Source organism: Ovis aries, chromosome 2 (assembly GCF_016772045.2).
Source record: "Ovis aries strain OAR_USU_Benz2616 breed Rambouillet chromosome 2, ARS-UI_Ramb_v3.0, whole genome shotgun sequence".
Taxonomy (NCBI): Eukaryota; Metazoa; Chordata; class Mammalia; order Artiodactyla; family Bovidae; genus Ovis; species Ovis aries.
The window spans coordinates 2933588-2960025 of NC_056055.1; the positions used below are offsets into that span (position 1 = coordinate 2933588).

At 48.9% G+C, this 26438-nt stretch overlaps 1 protein-coding gene across 20 annotated transcripts in view; it reads left to right on the forward strand.

Moving 5' to 3' along the window:
• The first annotated feature begins 5624 nt into the window (after positions 1 to 5624).
• CDK5RAP2 (CDK5 regulatory subunit associated protein 2) overlaps positions 5625 to 26438 on the forward strand; it is a 181388-nt gene continuing 160574 nt past the window's right edge. For all 20 annotated transcript variants that reach the window (XM_027964063.2, XM_027964061.2, XM_042242791.1 and 17 more), the window contains exons 1-3: positions 5625 to 5863; positions 17102 to 17169; positions 20476 to 20543. In XM_027964063.2, the coding sequence (XP_027819864.1) occupies positions 5808 to 5863; positions 17102 to 17169; positions 20476 to 20543 (192 nt within the window). In that variant the 5' untranslated portion in view covers positions 5625 to 5807. The remainder of the gene's footprint in view (positions 5864 to 17101; positions 17170 to 20475; positions 20544 to 26438) is intronic.

The window sequence follows — 26438 nt, forward strand, 5'->3', positions numbered from 1 at the left end:
TCATTTACGGAAGCGTAGAGCCGAGGGGAGCCTCAACGTTTAAATCTGATGCGCTGAAGTTACAGATAAGAAAAGAAGCCCAGAGAGGCGCATCGGCAGATCTAAGGCCATGTGATGCTGACATGTGTTACCCGCTGGAGCCCAGTAATCTACATGCCGTCCCCTCGATACTGAGCGTCTCTCACTCCTCTCCCCATCTGGAGAAGAAAATCGACTCGAGTTAATTTGGCAGACTGGCATTGAGCACAGCACACAGCTTGGGGCCAGGCATCTGTCCTGGAGGGCAGCACTGGTGCAGAGACCCAGCATCCTATGGGGGAGATGGGGGGCACTGACCGGGAACTGCCGCTGGTGAGGGCTGGCTGGGAAGAGAGCTGTGAGCAAGCGGGCAGGTGACGGGCCAGGAGTACTGCTGACCTGGGGACCAGACAGACCTGGGTTCGAACCTTGGCACACCTCTGTGTTCAAAGGGCGACCTGGTCAAATCTAGGACAATTTGTGTAACAGAAGAAATAACGATGGTAATATGTTCTAACCCACAAGGTAAAACAAATATCCACGAGTCCATCCTGATTTAAATAAACAAACTAGATAAATGCGGGAGGAGAGAAAGCTCTCCCTCACAGTGGAACTCCAACGAGTAAAGAGAGAAGGGATGATGAAAACGGGACGGCATCGACGGGCGAAGCACGCTGTGAGATTCTGGGTAAGAATTATCAATGGCTGCTGAATTAGCGGGTGAAAATCTGATGAAAAATGGGGTACTTACATAGTTTCAAATATCATCATGATTTTTATTAATGATGAAAAATAGCAATTTTATCACGGAGGATCCTCGCAGACATCACCTTACTGGAGAAACCAGAGTTAACAGCACCAGCTGAAGAGACACATTGACGTCATCTGCCTCCTGGGCTTCCCAGGCGGTGCAGTGGAGAGTCCATCTCTCCCGGTGCAGATGATGACGAATCCATCTGCCGATGCCGAAGATGCAGGAAATGCAAGCTCACCCTGGGTCGGGAAGGCCCCCTGGAGAAGGAAATGGCAACCCACTCCAGTGTTTTTGCTGGGAAAATCCCATGGACAGAGGAGCCTGATGGGCTACAGTCCATGGAGTCGTAAAGAGTCAGACACACACTGAGCGCTGGAGAACGCGCACACGCCTCCTGGTAGCTGCGGAAGGCACAGCGTCACTTGTGCGGCACTTTTGCCAGAAGTGCACAGCGTCAGTTTTACCACGAGGAAACACCACACGAGCCCAGACCACTGGGCTGAACTTTCCTAAAGTGTCAGCGTCATGAAAGATGTGGACAGAGCCACATGGAAGCCTGGATGGCTCCTGGGCCAAAAAAATGGCATCAATGGGAAAACTGCTTAAATGTAAATAAAATCTGTAGTGAATCATATCATATCAATGTAATTTCTTATGTTTGACAATTGAGTTATGGTTATGTAAAATATTAGTAGTTTTAGGAAGCTGGGTGATGGTTATATTAGGAAATCTCTGTACTCTTTTTGCAACTTTTTCTAAGATTGAAATTATTTCTGAATGAAAAGCTAAGAAAGAGAGAGAGAGAAAGGAAGAAAGTGTGGCTGTTGGCAAGTCTCTTCCCTTCTCTGAGCCTTACTTTCCTAACCTGAAGAGCAAGACAGCCAGCCATCCTAATCTACTTCACAGTGCTGAAAGGAGAAAATGAACCCATGCAAAGTAGCAGTGTGCATGTATCCGTGCTGTGAAACCTTATTTTTGCTGCTAGGAATGGCAGCTCCTGTGTCTTGAGGGTTCTACCCTAATGAGAAACATCTGGCTGCAAGCGACTTCCTCCCAGCCATTCGATATGACCTTGTCCAGGGAAATAATAATGCCAGCTTTGTGGCTGGGTGGCTGTCGTCAAGGAGATGGCGCCAGATAGCCCAAACAGCTGGTGGTAGTGACGTCACCTCCGGGCTTGGCAGAAAGAAAGGCCATGGTGAGCCGGAGACGAGACGGGGCAGAGGGCTTCGCCCCTGACCACGAGAACAGAAAACAACTGCCCAAATAGCCCATCTTTTGTGCAGTTGGCTCTATTTTCAGTTTCCAGGTTCACTGAAGCGTTTAGCACATAAGCCAGGCATATGGCCATTTGCTGAAAGGGCAGTAGATTCATCATAAGGAGAACCCCTCCCCGGCTCTTTCTTCTTTAGAGTTTCCAAAGTATCGAACGTAACCATGTGAGCTCAGCATGGTCTCTCCCATTTTACACAAAGGAAAACCAAGGAGGAGCCAGGGAAAGAGACCCAGGCCCCAGGATAAGCTGGACGACCTCCCAGAGTCAGGATCCCGGCACCCAGACTTCCGGTCCTGAGTTGCCCACACCTAGATTCATCTTGGGGCCACCTGGAAGCAGGTGTCTAAGTTGTAGAGTCTGGTGGACATATCCCTGAAATACTAGTGTCTAAATGTAGACCTCACCTCTTAATCCCAAGTTCTAAAGTGGAGAGAAACAAATAGAGCGGACAGGCTTCCTGAAACAATTAGAGTTTTCAGGAAGGTTCAGAGGGACCTGGGCTCAAATCCGAGCTTTACCACTTACCAGCAGGGAGACCTCAAGAAGGTTATTTTTACCTCTTTCAGCCTCAGTCTTCCCATCTGTGAGTGAAACGGGGATAACAGTAGCACCTGCCCGGAGGGTGGTTGTGTTAGATTCAGCACCGTTTGCGATGTCCCTAGCACAGGTGTCGCGTAAGAAACGTCACAGTGTGCACAACCTCTGCCTTCCTTCCCTTCTCAAGAGCTTTCATCTGCCGGACAGAAAGTTAGTCCCTTCATTCGGGAAGTAATGATTTGCAACTCAGCCCTCCACACCGGAACAGAGCTGGTTGTGCACTAGAAGCTTTGAAATCAACAGAAAGAAAGCTTCCCTAGATCTGTAAGGTCTTGAGACAGCCATCCAGTCCAATCCTCCCATTTAACAGCCTTCTGAGGCCCAGAAGAGGAGCGGTCTGCCGAAGATCTCAGGAAGTCAGGGGCGGAATCACGGCAGGAATCCTGACACGCCAGCTCCCCTGCTTTCCGACACACTCGTCTTATTGGACTGTTGGTTCCAGGGAATCGAGGGCTGCCCCTTCCCTGCATGCCCGCTGGTTCCTGCCCACTCTCTTTCAGACTGTTATTTTATTGCTGATTCTGGAGGTGGTTGAAGATCTGGGGATGGAAGCGGGACAGGGCAGTGATTTGCCGCCTTCACTAAGGGGGGTGTGTGTGTGTGTGAGAGAGAGAGAGAGAGAGGGAGTTGGCGGGGGCTGCGGGAGGGAGAGAGATGGGACTACCATTGACCAGGTAGTAAAGGAATCTGAGGTCATCTCCACATTGTCACAAAAACCTTGCAGGATAAGATGCAAACTATTATATATAGAATGGATGAACAACAAGGTCCTGCCATATGGCACCGGGAACTAGTCAATGTCCTGTGGTGAACCATATGGACAAGAATCTGAGAAAGAATATTATACACGCACACACACACACACACACGCACACACACGCACGCATGCTCAGTTGTGTCCGGCTCTTTGTGACTCCGGCGGGCTTCTCTGTCCATGGAATTGTCCAGGCAAGAATACTGGAGTGGCTTGCCACGTTCTCCTCCAGGGGATCTTCCCGCCCCTGGGATTGAACCGTGTCTCTTGTGTCTCCTGCATTCGCAGGTGGATTCTTGACCACTGGACCACCACGGAAGCCCATATACATAAATACATATATACATGCATGCACGCATACACACACACACATACATACACACATATGCACACACACATACACACACATACACACACATACATACACATACACACATACATACATACATACATACATAGATACATATATATATGCTGCTGCTGTTAAGTCGCTCTGTGCGACCCCATAGACGGCAGCCCACCAGGCTCCCCCGTCCCTGGGATTCTCCAGGCAAGAGTACTAGAGTGGGCTGCCATTGCCTTCTCCATATATCTCCATAGCTTCCCTGGTAGCTCAGACGGTAAAGAATCCGCCTGCAATGCAGGAGACCTGGGTTCGATCCCTGGGTTGGGAGGATCCCTTGGAGAAGGGGACATATACACATATATACATACATTCAACTGAATCACTTTGTATACAACAGAAACTAACACAGCACTGTAAATCAATGATACTTCAATAAAATAACTTGAAGAAACCTTGCAGGATAATATCAGCCCCATTTTCCATACTGAGTGAACCATTCATCAACATATATATTTAAACCCCTGCTGGGTGTTGGCGATACAGCCTTGAACAATTCTGAACAGTCTCCGCTCTCACAGAACTTCCAGTCTAGTGCTGAAGACATAAGAAAAAAAATTATATACAGAAGTATGGGATTGCAAAATGTGGTGAGTGCCACAAAGGGGAAAAAATTACACATTGCTGAGAATACAAGAAAGGGTTTGCTGTAGATCAGAGTATTAAAAAGGCCCCTTTGGAAAGAATGAGGAAACTGAGGCTGAAGGAGGATGGGTATATCTACCCAGTCATTCATCTTTTCAAGTTATTTTTATCCGGCTCTCTGCTCTCCGGACAGTCTGCAGAGGAAGGTAGGAACACCGAGATGAGGAGAAGGTTGCTTTCACAGGTCAAGCTCTGCCAAAATGATCTAGTGATTGCTGTGTGCTTTAAGAAAGGCGGCCAGGGCTAGCAGAGAGCTCAGATATACTGATAGTCCGCAGGAGCCACGGATGTGTCCTGTCGACAGACTTCCGGTGCATGCAGTTAGGCGAGTCTTTCCTCTCATTTGGCCTCAGTATGCTGATCCCACTGGCACCCCACTCCAATACTCTTGCCTGGAAAATCCCATGGACGGAGGAGCCTGGTAGGCTGCAGTCCATGGGGTCGCTAAGAGTCGGACACGACTGAGCGACTTCACTTTGACTTTCACTTTCATGCATTAGAGAAGGAAACGGCAACCCACTCCAGTATTCTTGCCTAGAGAATCCCAGGGACGGGGGAGCCTGGTGGGCTGCCGTCTATGGGGTCGCACAGAGTCGGACACGACTGAAGCGACTTAGCAGCAGCAGCATACTGATCCCAGGTGCATTATTCGAGCCCTACAGGTAATAAAAGTTAACTAGGTTTGAGGCTGGAGAAGGAGTGTCACTGACCACTAGGCTCATAGGGATGCGCTTATCTATTTCAAACCAAGTGTGCAAATTACTCGAGTTGGGAATATGTAGGTAGGATTTTTCTAAAGCGACTCCCACAACCGATTAACGGAGTTTCAGTTCAAGGCGGAAGCCTCTGGGATGCCCAGACCCTAAGGTTCGGAGTATACACTTGGTTAGGAGTTATGCGGCTCCCCAAAGGTAGGTGCCGAATTCCCATCTCCCGCTTAAATTAACGGCCCAAATCTGGCTCAGCCCTGAACAAAGATGGCGCCTCCGCTAGCCTCGTCCCGCGTGCCCTCACTAAAAATGGCGGCCTAACGCTCTTTCCTTCGGTCTTGCTGGTACAAGTGCAGGCGCTCTGCCCTTAGTTAATATGGCGCCCCGCCAGCGCTTCCCTGCCCGGTCTCCTGGCCAGTCCGGTTGGCTTCACCGCGCGCGCTTCGGCGACCCCGCCTCGTTTCCGTAGGAAGAAGCTCCGGGAAAGATGGCGGCCGCTGCGGTTTGAATTCCAGCGGCGCCGCCGGAGTCCGAACAAGAGCTGGGTTGGAGGGGGCGGGGACCTGGGGAGCCGGGCGGGTCGCGATCCCGCGGGGGAAGCAGTGGCGCCGTCGCTAGACACCAGCGGCACCACCTCCTCTGTGTCCACGATGGACTCGGTGTTGGAAGAAGACGTCACCCTCCCCGGGACGCGTAGCGGCTGCAGGTGCGGCCCGGGCTTTGTGGGTTCGCGGTAACCGGGCCGGGGTTCCCACGGATGGGGGTTCGGTCCATCCGAGACTCGAGGTTTGCCTCTGAGGGGGTGTGAGGGTTCCTGGCGTGGGGAGTGTGTGAGATGGGTTTCTTCGGGGACGGTCTCTTTGGGGACCCGCCCACTGATAACTGAGTGTAGGTGGTTGAGGGTCCCGCCCTGCGTCGCCCCCATGTCTCGTATTTCGGGACATATTTTGAAGAGGAGATGAGGGACAGGTGAGGGGTTTTCTGAAAGAGAGGGAGATGGAACGTCTTGGAGTGTGCAGTTAGTGAGGGCTGGTTGAGGGGCGGGGACCTTGAGGGTACTTGGTGGCTCATTGTGGTTTGGGGGTTTGCTTTCCTTGTAGGGAGTGTAGTTGGTCTGTCCAGACTTTGCTTATGAGTCACATAGTGGCCGCCATGACTCAGGCCGTGGGGTGCAGTGGTTAAGAACCTTGGCTGGAGTTGAACAGAACTGATTCAAGTTCTGCTACTGCTAAGCCACTCCAGTCGTGTCCGACTCTGTGCGACCCCATAGACGGCAGCCCACCAGGCTCCCCCGTCCCTGGGATTCTCCAGGCAAGAACACTGGAGTGGGTTGCCATTTCCTCCTCCAATGCATGAGAGTGAAAAGTGAAAGGGAAGTCGCTCAGTCGTGTCTGACTCTTCGTGACCCCATGGACCACAGTCTACCAGGCTTCTCCGTCCATGGGATTTTCCAGGCAAGAGTACTGGAGTGGGGTGCCATTGCCTTCTCCAGCCTGGCATATTATCAGTGCTTTAAAAATGATTTGGTCCCGCCATTATCACTACCACCATCGTCGTGGTCATCAACAGCAGTAGTACAAATTGGGGGATAATGGCCGAATGAACCTGTCCCAGGAGGCAGTTGGAGTCCACATTGCTGGTGGGGTGGGGGGTCTCTCTTGGGAGGGAGGCCTGAAAAGGTCCTGCACTGCTATCGAGTTGGGCCCCTTTGCTTGTCCTGGGCTCCTGGTTGGGGAGAGGGTAGGAGGACTCAGAGGAGAGCCCAGAGAACCTGTGGCATTTATCCAGCTCTGCCAGGAACAGGCTGCCTCTTTTGGTCCTAACTGAGAGGGTGACATGTTATTTGCTGTGTGCATATCTGGATGCTTTTAAGAGTAGAATGGACACAGTTAATATTTATTCCTGAGCAGCAGACATAAACAGGTCCTGTCTTGGGCAAGCCTGACAAATGGTTGCTCTGTTTATTGAGAGCCCAACAGAGAAACCATTCATACGGATGACAGAGGATGAGATGGTTGGATGGCATCATCGACTCAATGAACATGAGTGTGAGCAGACTCTGGGAGATGGTGAAGGACAGGGAAGCCTGATGTGCTGCAGTCCATGGGGTCGCAAAGTGTCGGACATGACTTAGTGAACAATTTTATCAGACACAGAGTAAGGCCCTTTGACGCTCCTGCTAGTTGAATCCTGAGGTGATTTGTCATGTTCCTTTCTCATCATCTTTCTGCCACTGCCTGGGTATATTGTGGGTTTCCCTGATAGCTCAGTTGGTAAGTGGTATATCACCCCTCACCTGGATTGCCCTAGTTTCCTTCACACCTCTGATAGCCTTTTATACTATAGCTCAAAAGCTCGTTTTAAAAGTACAAATCTGATCACCACAGTCTGCTGCTTTATATGTTGAATGCCTTTCATTGCCATTAAGTTAAAGTCCGTTATTACTCGGGGCTTCCCACGTGGCTCAGTAGCAAAGAATCTGCCTGCCAACGCAGGAGACTCAAGAGCTATGGGTTTGATCCCTGGGTGGGGAAGATCTGGAGTAGGAAATGGTTAACCCACTCTAGCGTTCTTGCCTGTGAAAATTCCGTGGACAGAGGAGCCTGGAGGCCTGCAGTCCATGGGGTTGCAAAGAGGCACATCACTCTCTCAGGCAGCTCTTCACATCTCAGTACCAGTTTTGGAATCTTGTTCAGTTGCTCAGTTGTGTCCACCTCTTTGAGACCCGCTGATCTGCAGCACACCAGGCCTCCCTGTCCATCACCACCTCCCGGAGCTTGCTGAAACTCAGGTCCATTGAGTTGGTGACGCCATCCAACCATCTCGTCCTCTGTCGTCCCCTTCTCCTCATGCCCTCAGTCTTTCCCAGCATCAGGGTCTTTTCCGATGAGTTGGCTCTTTGCATCAGGTGACCAAAGTATTGGAGCTTCAGCCTAGACCTAGCTGGGTTTCCATCCCACTTCTGACACTTAACAATCATGTGACCTTGGGCAAGTCACCCTCTGTGAGCCTCAGTTTTCATCATCTGTAAAATGGATGAGTCTAAAAGAGTTTAGCCCAATGTCTGACCCAGAATAGCAACTCAGCAAAACATCAAACATTTTCCTTGTTCTCCTCTCCCTGCCTTTGCTGGTAACCCTGGTGCTGCATACATTGCTGAGCTAATCTCTTACCTACTTAAGACTCTCCCTGGCTCCTTTCTGCCCCCAGGATCAAGTTCTTTAATGCGGCTTCTGAGCTCCTTTGTACTGCGGCCCCATCTACCTCACTAGGGTCCTGCCTCCCCTCTCCCTTCCCTGTTTCCTCTCCAAGCCTGTCACCTGCCGGCTGCCAAACTGTTATGAATGACCTGCCTTGTTCTTTCTGCTGCTGGGCCTGGGTACTTGCTGTGCCTGCCGCCTGGATTGCCCTCTCTCCTCTGCTTTGCCTTATTTTTCACATCTCAGTTTAGATGTCACTGCCAGGAATCCTTCACTGACATCCCCTCTCCCCACCTGGGCCCTCTGTTCTCCTTTAGTCCCCCATCACTGATGTATTCACAGCCCTTATTGACATCACTGAATTTTCTCTTTTTTTGACCATATCATGCTGGATCTTAGTTCACTGGCCAAAGGTCAAACCCAAGTCCCCTGCGGTGGAAGCTTGGAGTCTTAACCACTGGCCTGCCAGAGAAGTCCCATGACTTCACTGAATTTTTTCAACTAATGCAGTCCAATCAGTATATAATTTGAGCCATGTATGTAATTTAAAGTTTTCTAATAGCCACATTAAAAGTGTACAAAGAAACTGCTGAAATTAGTTAATGTTTTATTTAACCTAATATTTCCATATATTATCATTCTAACTTGTAGTCAAATAAATGCTAACGAGATATTTTGCTTTCTCTCTGATCTTACTGAGTCTCTGAAGTCCGGTGTGTGTCTTGCACTTACCACCCTTCTCGATTTAGAGGCGCCGCATCTCAGGTGCTCGGTCGGTCCATACGCTGGCCGCTGCAGGCACAGCTGTTAACTTGTCTTTCTCCCAGACTCGACTCTGACCTGCGTTGAGAACAGGGGCTGCATTGTGACCATCTTTGTAATTCGACTTCCTAACCTGGTATCTGGCTCATGGTAGGGGCTCAGTACCTGTCTGTTAATTCCCTGGATGAACAATGGTCCAGTGAGGTGACGGTTTTATTCACTTTTTCCAGGTGAGGACACTGAGGTTCAGAGAGGTGAAGTGAGCACCCTGAGATCCCACCAAAAAGCACATGATCAAGCCAGGATTTAAAATCCAGGCCTGCATACTCCAAAGTCTGGCTCTCGGTGCCCCATCCTGCCTTTCACCTAGTTCTCTGAACCAAATCTGAGAGGATTCTGGGAGGATTTTGTGGAACTGCTGTGGGCTGGAACTGGCCCTCAGAGTCAGCTTCTCCATCAGGTGGTCCGAGTGGAGGAGAAAAACCCCTGGAACATGAGGAATCTTTTTATGCTGATATGGATGCTCTTCTGCTTGGTAATTTCCAGGCCCCGGTTTTAGAGACTGAACTGAAGTCGGATTGTCCTTGGCCTTCTGTTGAGTTTGGGCAGTGTGTGTCCTCCTCTCCAGGCTCGGTCACCGGTGGGTACCCCAGGAGCTCCGGCTCTGTGAGGTTTAGGCCTGGATCCTGGTCCTTGGGGCCCTTTCATTAGGCCCGATGGTGTTGGAAGGACCTGGGCTTTGTGCGCAGGACGCCTGCGTCAGAGTCCTGCCTCAGCGGGGTGCTGGCCGTGTTGCTGGGGTTTTCACGTAACTGTCCTAATTCTCAGTTTCCTTCAGTGAAGTTTCTGTTTTGTTGGGTGACTTTGTGGATGAAGCAAAGTTGCATGTTTTAAGCACCTGGAACCGATGGGGGAGTACATTCAGTGTTGGCTGGTGTTTGTTTAGCTATTACCGTGTTACACCGTTTTCTGGACAAAGTCCTCTGTGCCCACTCCCCTGGGTTCACCCCTTTGGTTTCATGCCAAGGATTCTGCCTCTGCCTGAGTTTCCAAAGGCCTGGCCAGGCCTGTTCATCTGTGGGTTCCTTAAGCACATGGCCATTAAGTGCCTCCTGCCTGCTTAGGGGCAGACCCAAAAAAATGGCTCCTATAAGTTTGTACACAGTTTGTACTTTCTCAGGCAAAGAATATCTTCGTGGATTTTGTAAAAGGAGATTGAGAAAGAGGATGGCAGAATGAAATTTCTGGTGAAGGCTTGCCACTTACCAACTGAGGCTTGGTGAAGCTTCATCCAGGGCCGACCTCGGACTAGAGGTACCCCTGGGCTGTGAGGTTTGAGGAGATGCTCCCGGTCGCCAGGGTTAGCTCAGCAAGGGCAGGGAGCGTGTCTGGCTTCTTCCCGATTGGATCTTTAGAAGGAACGAAGTCTGATATATAGTAGAGGCTCAACAGTTATTTGTTGAATGAATCAATCTTGTTCAGTCTCTGTTTGAAAAGATAAATACCGTGAATATAGGCTCCCTATTTTGTAGTGAAATGCTGCTTTATAATCACTGCGTGAAAAAGTGCACAGCAGAGTGTAAATGGTACAAGCTTGTTGGAACACAGTTTGGCATTAAAAATGTGCCTTGTGTGTTTTTAACAGCTTTACTGAAATCTGATTTATATGCCATAAAGTTTACCCATTTGAAATATACTATTCAGTGTTTTTTTTTTTTTTTAGTATATCTACAGAGTTGTGCAATCATCACCATAATCTTAATTTTAGAACATTTTCATTATCCAGAAAACCCTGTGCCCATTAGCATTTACTTCCAGTCTTAGCTTGGGCTGCTGTAACAGAAAACTGTAGACTGGGTAACTTACTGACTACCTGCGTGAATCCTCAGTCGTGTCCAGCTCTTGGCGCCCCCATGGACTGTAGCCCGCCAGGCTTCTCTGTCCATGGAGTTTTCCGGGCAGGAACACTGGAGTGGGCTGCCATTTTCTGTGCCGGGGGATCTTCCTGACCCGGGGACTGGAGCCCCGTCTCCTCTGCCTCCCGCGCTGGCAGACGGAGTCTTTACCACTCGCACCGCCTGGGAAGCCCGTTATTGACATCAGAAGTTGGTTTCTCACAGTTCCTGCGCCTGGAAGCATGAGGTCAGGGTGCCGGTGTGGTCAGGTTCTGGTGAGGACCTGCTTCTCACTGTACCCTCATGTGGTGGAGAGCAAAGAGAGGAGGTGGGAGCCCTGGGAACGCTTCAAGGCGCCAGCGCCACTCCTGAGGGCGCCACCGTCTCCACCTCATCTGGTCTGAATCACCTCCCCGAGGCTCACCTCCTAATACATCCCGCAGGTGGGGCCTGGGCTGATCGTATGAATGCCGGAGGACACGGTTAGCCTGCACCACTCCCCGTTCCACCCCCTGCACCCTTCCTGCACCCTAGGCAACCACAGTCTGCCTTTTGTCTATAGGTTTGGCTATTCTGGACATTTCATGAAAGTGAGATATTACAATATGTGGACTTTTGTGAGACTCCTCTGTGTTGTAGCATGTGTTAAGACTTCATTCCTTGCTGTGACTGAGTATTCTGTTTTAAACATGTACCCGTTTCTGTTCGTTGATTGGTTGCTGATATTTAGGTTCTTGCTTTTCTGGCTCTTTTGCTATAAACATTTATGTGTGTACAAGTTTTTGTGTGGACATAAATTTTCATTTCTCTGGGAGTAGGGTTGCTGAGTCGTGTGGTAACTCTGTGTATTTAGCATTTTGAGGACCCGCTCAACTCTTTTCCAAAGTGGCTGCACCATCTCACACGCTCAGCATCCTACACTCTGTGTGAGGATCCTTATTTCTCCATTGCCTTGTCAGCACTTATTATTGTCTGTCTTTTATTGTAGCCACCCTGTGGGATGTGGCATGGTATCTCATTGTGGGACTGATTTGCATTTCCCTAACAGCTGACCATGTGGGACATTTTTTCATGTCATATTAGCCACTTGTATATTTTCAAACCCTTCGCCCATTGAAAAAATGTAAATGTATTTAGACATGGCAATTCCACTTCTTGTTATCTATCGAAAAATCCTCCTGCTTGTGTACAGTGAGACGTGTATAAGGAGATACAGCATTGTCTGTGAAAAGGAACAACTTGGAAAGAAGTTGAGTTTCCTACACAGTTCAGTTCAGTTCAGTCGCTCAGTCATGTCTGACTCTGTGCGACCCCATGAATCGCAGCACGCCAGGCCTCCCTGTCCACCACCATCTCCCGGAGTTCACTCAGACTCATGTCCATCGAGTCCGTGATGCCATCCAGCCATCTCATCCTCTGTCGTCCCCTTCTCCTCTTGCCCCCAATCCCTCCCAGCATCAGAGGGATGTTTCTAATGAGTCAGCTCTTCACATGACGTGGCCAAAGTACTGGAGTTTCAGCTTTAGCATCATTCCTTCCAAAGAAATCCTAGGGCTGATCTCCTTCAGAATGGACCGGTTGGATCTCCTTGCAGTCCAAGGGACTCTCAAGAGTCTTCTCCAACACCACAGTTCAAAAGCATCCCCTGCCTCTTGAGAAATCTGTATGCAGGTCAGGAAGCAACAGTTAGAACTGGACATGGAACAACAGACTGGTTCCAAATAGGAAAAGGAGTACGTCAAGGCTGTATATTGTCACACTGCTTATTTAACTTATATGCAGAGTACATCATGAGAAACGCTGGACTGGAAGAAACAAGCTGGAATCAAGATTGCTGGGAGAAATATCAATAACCTCACATATGCAGATGACACCACCCTCATGGCAGAAAGTGAAGAGGAACTCAAAACCCTCTTGATGAAAGTGAAAGAGGAGAGTGAAAAAGTTGGCTTAAAGCTCAACATTCAGAAAATGAAGATCATGGCATCCGGTCCCATCACTCCATGGGAAATAGATGGGGAAACAGTGGAAACAGTGTCAGACTTTATTTTGGGGGGCTCCAAAATCACTGCAGATGGTGACTGCAGGCATGAAATTAAAAGACACTCCTTGGAAGAAAATTTATGATCAACCTAGATAGCATATTCAAAAGCAGAGACATTACTTTGCCGACTAAGGTCCGTCTGATCAAGGCTATGGTTTTTCCAGTGGTCATGTGTGGATGTGTGGATGTGAGAGTTTCCTACACAGTACCTGGTACATAGACGTCTGTTTCACAGGTCTCTTTCAGACTGTGACCCGTTGCCAACTTGTGAAATTCGACTTAGTAGGTCAGAACCAGAATTAAAAAAGAAGAATGGAACAGAACAGAAGGCACTTGAAGAATGAAGGCCGATGCGTTGCCTTCTGTTGGTTGGGGTCCGTGAGGTCTGAGAAACGCTGCTGTGGAAGGCTCTGCAGGAGTAAAGAACGCTGGTGTAGAGCTCTTTGTACTGTCATGAAAACATCTTGACACACTCAGTGAAGAAGAGACGCTGCAGAATAGTGTACACTTACACACGCAGAAAGGTCGGGAATGTCTTACTGCCGAGAGCGGTTCCTTCTTCCGGGAGACCGAGATGCGAGCGAGCAGGAGCCAGGAAGAGCTGGAAGCTCGCCCGCCTCTGTTGCATTCGTCTGTAGTTTTCTCTCATTGAGAGCAGATGACCCAGAGTGAGAAGCAGGCTGCTGAGAGACAGACGGGCTGTGCCTGCTGTGCGTCTTCTGGCCGGGGCGTGCCGTCCAGCCCTCGGCGCGTACAGCCCTTCCGCGGTGAAACGCTGCGGGGCCTCGCGTGGACGGCCAGCGGTGGCAGGGCCCCGGGGGGCAGCGGGAGAGCGGGGGGCGCGGGGGCGAGGCGCAGGCGCTGTCGGTTCACTGGCCCGCGGGGCTGAAGGCCCGGCCGCGGGGCGCCGGGCCCCCACCGCAGCCCTGCAGGAGGCCGCGGGGCGCCGGGCGGTACGCAGGCGCGGAGCGCGGGCTCTGCAGCCAGGCCGGCTGGGGCCCTTCAGCCTGCTGGCTCTGCCAGGCCTCCCTTTTCCTCACTTGAGAAAATGGCAGCATTGAAAAAGGACAGCGAGCCCAGAAGGGCTGTGGTGAGGAGGCGGCGCCGGGCCGCCCGTCCCGGGTGCGGGGCCGTCTGTGCCTGCGCCCCTGCGGGTGGCGGCCGCGGTTACGCTGTGCTCTGCAGGTGAGGACGCGGGCCCTGACCACGTGCCCCTCTGAGTAGGAGCTCGCGGCGGCCCCGACACAGCTGAGTGCGTGGAATGGGCCCTGAGACGCCTGGATTTTGGCCTCAACTTTGCTACCCAACCCCGTGTGATTTGGAGCAAATAAGTTCCTTCCTTCCCGGAACTTGGTCTCCTCCATCCACACCATGATAAAGCCCCATCTCAGCCCTCTTCCTTTGCCTGGATTTGATTTCGGATGGGGACCCAGAAAGCTGCAACCTAGGCCCAGAGTGAGGGATCGGAATGGCTACCTAAAGCTGAAGGCTTGAAACTGGAGGTGTGGCTGGAACCAACAGAGAGCCTTGATGCCCAAGGGTCCCGACATTTCAAAGGGGGCGCAGGTAAAGCCCACATGGAAGTTTGACGCGAGCCAGGCCGGAATTTCTGCGTTAAAGAGCGGTTTCTTCTAAGAGTTGCAGTGTCAAATGTCATCTTTCATACTTTGCCTCTTGGAAACTTGTCTAAGACCAGATTCTTTGGCTTTGCCTGCCACGTGGCTTTCAGCCGTGATTGGTGTTGGCTTGAGTCACTGATGGGCCATTTCCTCCAATGGTAGTGAATTAATGGCTGTGATGGAGAGATTATTTTTTGGGGCTCCAAAATCACCGCAGATGGTGACTGCAGCCATGAGATTAAAAGACGCTTACTCCTTGGAAGAAAAGTTATGACCAACCTAGATAGCATATTCAAAAGCAGAGACATTACTTTGCTGACTAAGGTCCGTCTAGTCAAGGCTATGGTTTTTCCTGTGGTCATGTATGGATGTGAGAGTTGGACTGTGAAGAAGGCTGAGCGCCGAAGAATTGATGCTTTTGAACTGTGGTGTTGGAGAAGACTCTTGAGAGTCCCTTGGACTGCAAGGAGATCCAAGCAGTCCATTCTGAAGGAGATCAACCCTGGGATTTCTTTGGAGGGAATGATGCTAAAGCTGAAACTCCAGTACTTGGCCACCTCATGGGAAGAGTTGACTCATTGGAAAAGACTCTGATGCTGGGAGGGATTGGGGGCAGGAGGAGAAGGGGATGACAGAGGATGAGATGGCTGGATGGCATCACTGACTTGATGGACATGAGTCTGAGTGAACTCCAGGAGATGGTGATGGACAGGGAGGCCTGGCGTGCTGCGATTCATGGGGTCGCAAAGAGTCGGACACGACTGAGCGACTGAACTGAACTGAACTGAACTGAACTGAACTGAGGGAGAGAAGCCCAGACTTGGGGATGTAGAGACCAGAGTCGGCTGAGCTTCCCAGTAAACTGTGTGTGTAGTTTTGGGGCCACTGAGCCTCCAACTGCAAAGAGTGGTGGCTAACTTTTACGATTTGTTTAGAAAATGGAGTTTGTCCTGGTGGTACTTACTGGAGGGAGTCGAGAATTATGAAAAATTAAAAAGGAAAATATTGAATCTCTCTCCTTTTCCTACAAATGGTGCTTTTTAATATTTCACTTGTTATGTGTACTTATAGCCCCTGGTTTGCAGGACGGATTTGAGGTGATTTTAGTGCACATGTATTTTTTTTGTCTTCCAGTAACTGAAGGCATATCCTGCTTAAGTTTGCTTTTCCTTTTTCTCCAGTTATCCTCATAGCAGACACATTTTATGTAATCATTTTCCTGATGCTGAAATTTTATGATATCTAATTTTTTTGCTTGGTTCCGATGTTGAAGTTTCGTTCCAACTCCAGAGTTTGATGGTCAGACAACGTTGTCCTAGGAACAAGATGGATCTGTATTTAGAGGCCTGGAAAGAGCAAATTGCCAAGAAGTCAAGCTGAACTGCCATAAGATCCTAGTTTACAGCTTGGGATAGAGAGGCATTGTTGGGTTTTATACATTAAAGACGTGGATTCTGGACTTGGTTCTCTGACTAACTGCCCTGAGACTGGCTAGGCTACTGAAATTATCCGGGCCTTAGAGCCTTCCTTTGTAAAATGCATAGACCCTCAGGGAACTGGCCAGTTCTGGTGAAGGTAGATCATTTACCAGTTACAGAGCACTGTCTGTTTCACGGTGACAAGGGCACTTTGCTCCCGTTCATGGAATACTCACGGGGTGCAGGGCACTTGCTGGACACCAGGTGCCTTGTTTGACCACCAGTGACTGTGAAGTAGCTGCTGTTCTTGTACAGATGAGGGGAGCGGGCCGGGAGAGGCGCGTGGCGGAGTTTGCAGCAGGATTCAGGGAACTGCGGTTCATGTTGGACCACCCCTCCTATCATGGCTTAGTTCTCTGTCAGGGTCTCCAGACCTCACTGAACCTGCTTGTGTAATTTAACCAGTAAAACTTCTGGAATCAGTGAATTTTTCATTTTTGTCTGATGTTCTTAATGCATCCGAATTAGTACCTGATACTTTTAAGCTCATAGGCATATTGATAATGATAATAGTAGCATCGACAAAAACAACAGTCGATGCCTCCTGCTGATCACTTACTGTGTGCTAAGTGTTTATACGCACTAGTTTATTTAATCTTTACAGGTTGAGGGGTGGTGTCCCGTGTACTGAATTAATAAGAAAGTATGACTCAAGGGCATCAGTAGCTTAGGTTTGGCCTGGTGCCTCCGCGCCCAGCCCCTCGATGGCACACAGAACACTTGCTGTGTGAATGAATCCATGCCCGAACCCCCTTACTCAGCTAGTGAGTCTTAGAGCCACAGCTCAGCCCCAGAGCCTGGGTCCCTCACTTCCGCGCTGCCTGCCCTGGGGGTAGCCTCGCTGGCGGGCGGGTGCGGCGCCGGCGGGCGGGCGCGGCGCCGGCGGGCGGGCAGTCTCTGCTGCTCAGATGGTGATCCCTCTTTTGTTGCACGTCTTCTCTCCTAGTGGCCTTGCTCTCAGTGTGCCCGATGACCCGGAAGGCGTCAGCCCTGATCCTGGTTCGGGAAACGGTGGTAAGTACCCAGAGTAAGAACAGGGGAAGTGGATGCTGGGCCGTGAGGGCCGTGAGCCCTTGAGCTGGGAGCCTGGGCCTGAGCTTCGGTGGGTCCAAGGCCCAGTGCTCCCCTGGCGTGGCTTGGTGCTCCCAAGAAGGGCGCGGTGTTTAACGTAAATGTTGACCCGCTCCTCACCTTTCATAAGCACCAGGCTAGGGGACGGGATGTGCTTTGGGCCGTACTTCCTGAGTTTCATTTCTCACCACCACGCTTGCCTAGGGGGTTCAGCCAGTGTTTGCTGGACTGAATGACCAGGGGAGGTTGGGTGTTGAGTCGGTGACTCGGTCAGGTTCAAAGGCTCTGTTGGGTCCTGCTCCCGAATGGCTGGAGGCCCTGGAGGGCTGCTGTCCAAACCAGAGCGTGCCAAGGCCTTCCTGGCAGGCTGCTGGATTCCCTGTGCTGGCTGGGGCCCGGCATTCCTACACGGGCCTGCCCTTCGCAGACACGCAGTTGGGTAGACCACAGGAGACGGCGCTGAGCAAATAAGCAGTCTGCTGGGTTGAAGCTGGATTATGAGGAAACTTTCTGTTCAGCAGTTTGCGTTTTGCTAAGCCTTCCTCATAATTTTTGTTTCTGAAAGAAAGTGGACACTCTCATCAGTATCTGTGGCAAGTGCTAATAATTTGCCTTGTTGAAATACCTTAGAGGTATTTTGACTGGTGTTTTTTTCCCCCGTCTCCAGAGTGTTGAGATTACGGGCAGAAAGGAGTTTTTAGAGCAGACAAGCTAAGTTTCACACGGTGAGCATATGTTAATTCTCCCTCAGGTTTTCCTTTAGAACCTGGCAACTTTTACTTTAAGCAGGCAGTGCAGCAGTTCTGGTTTCTCTGCCTTCTGCCCCCAGGCCGTTGGGACCGGAGGCTTGATCGGCCTGCTCCTTCATTCAGCCCTGGTGTGCATCGCTTCCTGCCAGGCTCGGGCCTCGCACTGGGGTTCAGCCTGAATCATGGCTCCAGTCATGCCTGGAAGGCAGGCAGTTAAAGAATGGTCGCGCAGCCAGCGGGCGGTGAGGAGCAGGTTTCCCCTCAGGAAGGAGCGGGGTGGCCGAGTGTCCCCAGCAGAGGAGCTGGCCTGGAGGCCTGGAGGGTGAGGGGCCCCGGGTAGAGACATGCGCGGTGACAGAGCCCGCCTGTCTGAGCAGCAGGCAGGCGGCTGTGTGCCCTCGGCCTGGCGTGCGGGCCCTGCTGGCCGCCCCTGAGGCTCCCGAGCCTCTTCTCTGCTGAGCCCCGAGTGCCGTGCCCTCACCCCCTCTACCGGCCGCCCCCTGAAGACTCAGCTGCAGCCCGCGCTTCCCCGGCTCTCCCCAGCCTGCCTTCCTTGCACTCTCCTCTCTGAATCTTGCATTTTCGCTGCATTTCATTGCATTTCTTCGTGTTGGCCACTTAAGGAGTATCCCAATTCGGACCGCTCCTCACCCGCCTTCCTTGGCCTAAGCACCGTGACCTCTGGCCTGGATTCTCCCCACTTTCTCCTACCTGATCTCCTCGTTTCTCTTTCAGCGCCTTTCATAAAGGTCTATTCTCAGCAAGGCAGCCAGAGGGAGCCTATGGAAACCGAAGTCCCCCACGCTACCCCTGAGCTCGGAATCCTTGTGTCCTGAGGGGCCCTACTCAGCCTGTCTCCCGGCACCTGCTCCCCCCTCTTCTGCTGTCCCCCCTTTATTGCTCTCCCATCTGTTGGCCTCTTGGCTGGCTCTCAAGTCCTCTAGGTCCCTGCCACCCCAGGCCTCTCTCTGTGTCCTGTCCGAGTCTGCCCAGAGGTCAGCCCTTCCTCAGTTTAACCATCTTATTTGTTTTCTTTTCTTTTTGTCATGGTGTGCAGCATGTAGAATCTTAGTTCCCTGACCAGGAATCGAACCCGTGCCCCCTGCCTCTTGCCCCTTGCGTTGGGAGCATGGAGTCTTAACCACTGGACTGCCAGGGAAATCCTTAACCACCTTATTGGAAGCTGCAGTCCTCGCCCTTCCCTTGCTATTGGCATTTCCTGTCCTTACCCACTGAATTGTTCTCCACAGCATTTATCACCGTTGACTATGCTCTGCGAGCGCCATCGTTTATTGTCGGTCCCTTCTTTCTGGGCTATCGGCTCCTTCTCTTTGTTCTGTTTCTAGAATGGCACTGGGCAGAGAGTAGGCCCCCAGCGCCCACGTGGGGGAGGAGTGAATTCATTCATTTGCTCAACGCACATCTCCTTAGCGCCTGAGCAGTGCCCAGCGCTGTGGCGCGTGCAGCCGTCTGCTCACACGTCCCCGTCTTGCCTGCTGGATGCCCGCTCGCCACTGCTTCCCCACACCTCGCCTGGTGCTTGGCACAGTGGCGTGGGCTAATAAATGTTCATCGAATTAGAGAAGCTGTGGAAAGATCTGGGTTTTGGCTAAGTCTGGAATTGCCCTGAAGCAGCGATGGGCAGTTTCCGACCGCGGCCTGCTTTGGAAAGTAGACTTCTGTTGGAACACAGCTGCTTGGCTTTTGAAGCGTCCGTGGCTGTTTTGTGTTGAGTGGTTGTGACAGACTGGGGGCCAACAGAGCCTGAAGTATTTATTGTCTCGCATTTTAAGAAAAAATGTGCCAACCCCTGCTGTCAAGTCGGACAGGCTTTGTTTTAATTGCTGACGTATGAAGATGACATCCCACCCAACAAAACAGATTAAGGACCAGCAGTAGGAATAGGTATCGTGGCATTTCTGCTTTGCTTGCTGCCTGCATTCTTTGGGTCCATCTTCTGATACTTAACCGGGGGATTCCCTGGTGGTTAGGCAGTAAAGAATCTGCCTGCAATGTGGGAGACCTGGGTTTGATTCCTGGGTCAGAAAGATCCCCTGGAGGAGGGCATGGCAACCCACTCTAGTATTCTTGCCTGGACAGAGGAGCCTGGCAAGGTATAGTCCCTGGGGTTGCAAAGAGTCAGACATGACTGAACAACTCACACCTTTTTACATTCTCCTGACATTCACATGGTTACACTGGGGCCAGTTTAAGTAATTTTTAAATATTTGAAATATAATGACTTAACCGAGAAGGCAATGGCACGCCACTTCAGCCTTTTCTTGCCTGGAAAATCCCATGGACGGAGGAGCCTGGTGGGCTGCAGTCCGTGGGGTTGCACAGAGTTGGACACGACTGAAGCGACTTAGCAGCAGCAGCAGCAGACTCAAATCATAAGACAGAATATAATGTGGAAGCTATACTTTTTTTCCTGCTAGTAGGGGTGTGGGGCGGTTTGCCTGTTGTAACATTTTCCTGTGTCTGTTTGCTTTTTTTATAGTGCTCCCAAACGTGTCGGAAGAAAAGGTGTCTCCCACCAGAGCACGGAACATGAAGGACTTTGAAAACGTAAGTAGAGACACTAAATTAGCATCCCTCAGGGCTCCTGTCTGTGCCCGCTGTCCAGCAGACCCACAGGGAGCCTGGGTTCTCGAGACGCGTCCAAGCAGGATGAGGCAGAGTTTGGAGGAGTGCCGGGGCTCGTGGGCTCTCTCTGGAGCACTGCGACATTCCTGCGTGGCTGGCCCTTTGCACACAGGCCCGTTACGGGCTCTGACAGCATCACGATTTCCAGCCTCGGGGAGTTTGGTGTATTTCTGGCGTCCTGAAGGTGAAGATGTCACCATGGAGCACAGTTGAGAGGCGCTGAGGGGTTGCAAGGGCTTCCGCGGTAACTCAGCTGGTAAAGAATCCACCTGTGATGGAGGAGACCCCAGTTTGATTGATTCCTGGGTCGGGAAGATCCCCTGGAGGAGGGACAGGCTACCCACCCCAGTATGCTTGGGCTTCGCTGGTGGCCCAGGTGGTAAGGAATCCGCCTGCAGTGAGGGAGACCTGGGCTTGATCCGTGGGTTGGGAAGATCCTCTGGAGGAGGGCATGGCAACCCTCTCCAGGATTCTTACCTGGAGAATCCCATGGGCAGAGGAGCCTGGCGGCTGCAGTCCAGGGGATTGAAAGAGTCGGACACGACTGAACAGCTAAGCGTAGCGCAGCGACGACATGTGGCCGGAGCTTCCCTGTGGCGGAAGGCACGTTACTTGTGGTCCCCACTGACTCTGTCCTGTGACTGAGGTTTTCTGTATTAGCCCCGTTTTACAGGTAGGGAGTCTTGAGACGAGGAGGGACCCACTTACGGTCACATAGTACGTGAGTGACAGAGCTGGAATCTGAGCTCAGGATTTTAATGGCTCTAAAGCTGTTTATTCTCTCTGCCATGTGGGGCGGCCTCTTTGCGTCTTGCAGGCTGCGTCTTTGTTGAACGGAACGGGAGCGATGTATTCCCAGGTTGGTGTGGTAATTGTCTCAGCGTGGATTGCTCGGTGATGGATTTGACTTCAGTGTTTCCCGTCTGCCAGCATTGTGCGCTTCATTTGTTAGTGGACGGGGTCTGTTGTCAAGTAACAGGAAAATAAGGTTATTTCCCCAATTCCAATTCTGCTTAACAAGTTACCTGCTCAGCGTGCTCGTTTATCATGGGAAGAATTAGACCCTTCTTCATTTGTAACCAAATGAAATCCATACTATGCAAGACACGGGAGATATTTATCGGGGAGAGGACGCAGGAAGGAGAGGGAAGGACGTTCCACAATCATGTTTCTCTCTCCCCAGTTGTCTTTCCCGAACAGAATGGGACTGTCTCTGGATTTAATTTAGAACACTCATTACTGCTAATAGTTATCTGCAAACCACCAGTGACCAATTGAAGAAATGACTTGTCAGATCTCTAATGGAAACAAGTAATTCTGGAGCGTTGAGTTGTTATAATTTCAACTGTACAACCTGATATATGCTGTGGGGTCTGGGGCCTCAAACAAATGAGATTTGATTATTCCACATCGTGTATAATTAAAATGTGCTCCACTATTAAATGGTTGTTCGTGTTTTATCATAAAAGTAATAATAGCTACTGTTTATTGAGCTCTTGCTCTGAGCTGGGAACTGTAAGTGTTAAGCTCTTCATATATATTACTTTAATATTGAAGCAGCTCTGCGAGATACAGAGTTATTTAATTTTTGAAAGGCACAGCGTTGATTTTTGTTTCTACATGGAAACATCTGCCAATCTTAGAGTTTCAGCTTCGCATGTTGTCCGCTGCCTTTTGAACTGGGAGAGATCTGAGAATCGAGTCCAGCTCCCCTTTATGGACTGTAGCCCACCAGGCTCTTATATCCATGGAATTTTCCAGGCAAGAGTACCGGAGTGGGTTGCCATTTCCTTCTCCAGAGGACCTCCTGACCCAGGGATCAAACCCGGGTCTCCCGCATTGTGGATAGACGCTTTACCGTCTGAGCCAGCAGGGGAGAGGAGAAACGGAGACGCGAGGTGGCAAGGCCGTTCTTAGGCGCGGTTTGTGCCCAGGGCTGCGGGCTCTGAAGCCAGACCACCTGCTCATCCGCTTCTGCCAGGTGACCTTGGGTGGCCTTAACCTCTCTGCACTTTCTTTGTCTTTAAAATGGGCATGTTATTAGTTTCTGCTTCCCAGGGCTGTCGTGCAGATTCACGAGGGACGCTATGTGACGCACACGTGCCCGGCAGAGCCCGTCCTGTGTGCTGCGCGTTCTCCTTGCGGTTACAGTTATGTTTATCACTGCTGCGTTCCTGCTCTGTCACGTGATTCACATTTCCCTTTCTGAGGTGTGTTCCTGATGTGACCCAAACACTGATTTTCTTTTCTGTTTTTAATTTTTTATTTTTTTTAATTTTAAAATCTTTAATTCTTACATGCGTTCCCAAACATGAACCCCCCTCCCACCTCCCTCCCCATAACATCTCTCTGGGTCATCCCCATGCACCAGTCCCAAGCATGCTGTATCCTGCATCAGACATAGACCGGTGATTCGATTCTTACATGATAGTATACATGTTAGAATGCCATTCTCCCAAATCATCCTACCCTCTCCCTCTCCCTCTGAGTCCAAAAGTCCGTTATACACGTCTGTGTCTTTTTTCCTGTCTTGCATACAAGGTCGTCATTGCCATCTTCCTAAATTCCATATATATGTGTTAGTATACTGTATTGGTGTTTTTCTTTCTGGCTTACTTCACTCTGTATAATCGGCTCCAGTTTCATCCATCTCATCAGAACTGATTCAAATGAATTCTTTTTAACGGCTGAGTAATACTCCATTGTGTATATGTACCACAGCTTTCTTATCCATTCATCTGCTGATGGACATCTAGGTTGTTTCCATGTCCTGGCTATTATAAACAGTGCTGCGATGAACATTGGGGTACACGTGTCTCTTTCAGTTCTGGTTTCCTCGGTGTGTATGCCCAGCAGTGGGATTGCTGGGTCATAAGGTAGTTCTATTTGCAATTTTTTAAGGAATCTCCACACTGTTCTCCATAGTGGCTGTACTAGTTTGCATTCCCACCAACAGTGTAGGAGGGTTCCCTTTTCTCCACACCCTCTCCAGCATTTATTGCTTGCAGATTTTTGGATCGCAGCCATTCTGACTGGTGTGAAGTGGTACCTCATTGTGGTTTTGATTTGTATTTCTCTAATAATGAGTGATGTTGAGCATCTTTTCATGTGTGTGTTAGCCATCTGTATGTCTTCTTTGGAGAAATGTCTATTTAGTTCTTTGGCCCATTTTTTGATTGGGTCTTTTATTTTTCTGGAATTGAGCTGCGGGAGTTGCTTGTATATTTTTGAGATTAGTTGTTTGTCAGTTGTTCATTTGCTATTATTTTCTCCCATTCAGAAGGCTGTCTTTTCACCTTGCTTATATTTTCCTTTGTTGTGCAGAAGCTTTTAATTTTAATTAGATCCCATTTGTTTATTTTTGCTTTTATTTCCAGTATTCTGGGAGGTGGATCATAGAGGATCCTGCTGTGATTTATGTCTGAGAGTGTTTTGCCTATGTTCTCCTCTAGGAGTTTTATAGTTTCTGGTCTTACATTTAGATCTTTAATCCATTTTGAGTTTATTTTTGTGTGCGGTGTTAGAAAGTGATCTAGTTTCATTCTTTTACAAGTGGTTGACCAGTTTTCCCAGCACCACTTGTTAAAGAGATTGTCTTTACTCCATTGTATATCCTTGCCTCCTTTGTCAAAGATAAGGTGTCCATATATGTGTGGATTTATCTCTGGGCTTTCTATTTTGTTCCATTGATCTATATTTCTGTCTTTGTGCCAGTACCATACTGTTTTGATGACTGTGGCTTTGTAGTAGAGCCTGAAGTCAGGCAAGTTGATTCCTCCAGTTCCATTCTTCTTTCTCAAGATTGCTTTGGCAATTTGAGGTTTTTTGTATTTCCATACAAATCTTGAAATGATTTGTTCTAGTTCTGTGAAAAATATGGCTGGTAGCTTGATAGGGATTGCATTGAATTTGTAAATTGCTTTGGGTAGTATACTGATTTTTACTATATTGATTCTTCCGATCCATGAACATGGTATATTTCTCCATCTATTAGTGTCCTCTTTGATTTCTTTCATCAGTGTTTTATAGTTTTCTATATATAGGTCTTTAGTTTCTTTAGGTAGATATATTCCTAAGTATTTTATTCTTTTCATTGTAATGGTGAATGGAATTGTTTCCTTAATTTCTTTTTCTACTTTCTCATTAGTGTATAGGAATGCAAGGGATTTCTGGATGTTGATTTTATATCCTGCAACTTTACTATATTCATTGATGAGCTCTAGTAATTTTCTGGTGGAGTCTTTAGGGTTTTCCATGTAGAGGATCATGTCATCTGCAAACAGTGAGAGTTTTACTTTTTCTTTTCCAATTTGGATTCCTTTTATTTCTTTTTCTGCTCTGATTGCTGTGGCCAAAACTTCCAGAACTATGTTGAATAGTAGCGGTGAAAGTGGGCACCCTTGTTTTGTTCCTGACTTTAGGGGAAATGCTTTCAATTTTTCACCATTGAGGATAATGTTTGCTGTGGGTTTGTCATAGATAGCTTTTATTATGTTGAGGTATGTTCCTTCTATTCCTGCTTTCTGGAGAGTTTTTATCATAAATGGATGTTGAATTTTGTCAAAGGCTTTCTCTGCATCTATTGAGATAATCATATGGTTTTTATTTTTCAATTTGTTAATGTGGTGAATTACATTGATTGATTTGCGGATATTGAAGAACCCTGGCATCCCTGGGATAAAGCCCACTTGGTCATGGTGTATGATCTTTTTAATGTGTTGTTGGATTCTGATTGCTAGAATTTTGTTGAGGATTTTTGCATCTATGTTCATCAGTGATATTGGCCTGTAGTTTTCTTTTTTTGTGACATCTTTGTCAGGTTTTGGTATTAGGGTGATGGTGGCCTCATAGAATGAGTTTGGAAGTTTACCTTCCTCTGCAATTTTCTGGAAGAGTTTGAGTAGGATAGGTGTTAGCTCTTCTCGAAATTTTTGGTAGAATTCAGCTGTGAAGCCGTCTGGACCTGGGCTTTTGTTTGCTGGAAGATTTCTGATTACAGTTTCAATTTCCGTGCTTGTGATGGGTCTGTTAAGATTTTCTATTTCTTCCTGGTTCAGTTTTGGAAAATTGTACTTTCTAAGAATTTGTCCATTTCTTCCACGTTGTCCATTTTATTGGCATACAACTGCTGATAGTAGGCTCTTATGATCCTTTGTATTTCTGTGTTGTCTGTTGTGATCTCTCCATTTTCATTTCTAATTTTATTGATTTGATTTTTCTCTCTTTGCTTCTTGATGAGTCTGGCTAATGGTTTGTCACTTTTATTTATCCTTTCAAAGAACCAGCTTTTGGCTTTGTTGATTTTTGCTATGGTCTCTTTTGTTTCTTTTGCATTTATTTCTGCCCTAATTTTTAAGATTTCTTTCCTTCTATTAACCCTGGGGTTCTCCAATTCTTCCTTTTCTAGTTGCTTTAGTTGTAGAGTTAGGTTATTTATTTGACTTTTTTCTTGTTTCTTGATGTATGCCTGTATTGCTATGAACTTTCCTCTTAGCACTGCTTTTATAGTGTCCCACAGGTTTTGGGTTGTTGTGTTTTCATTTTCATTAGTTTCTATGCATATTTTGATTTCTTTTTTGATTTCTTCTGTGATTTGTTGGTTATTCAGAAGTGTGTTGTTCAACCTCCATATGCTGGAATTTTTAATAGTTTTTCTCCTGTAATTGAGATCTAATCTTAATGCATTATGGTCAGAAAAGATGCTTGGAATGATTTCAATTTTTTTGAATTTATCAAGTTTAGATTTATGACCCAGGATGTGATCTATCCTGGAGAAAGTTCCATGAGCCCTTGAAAAAAAGGTGAAATTCATTGTTT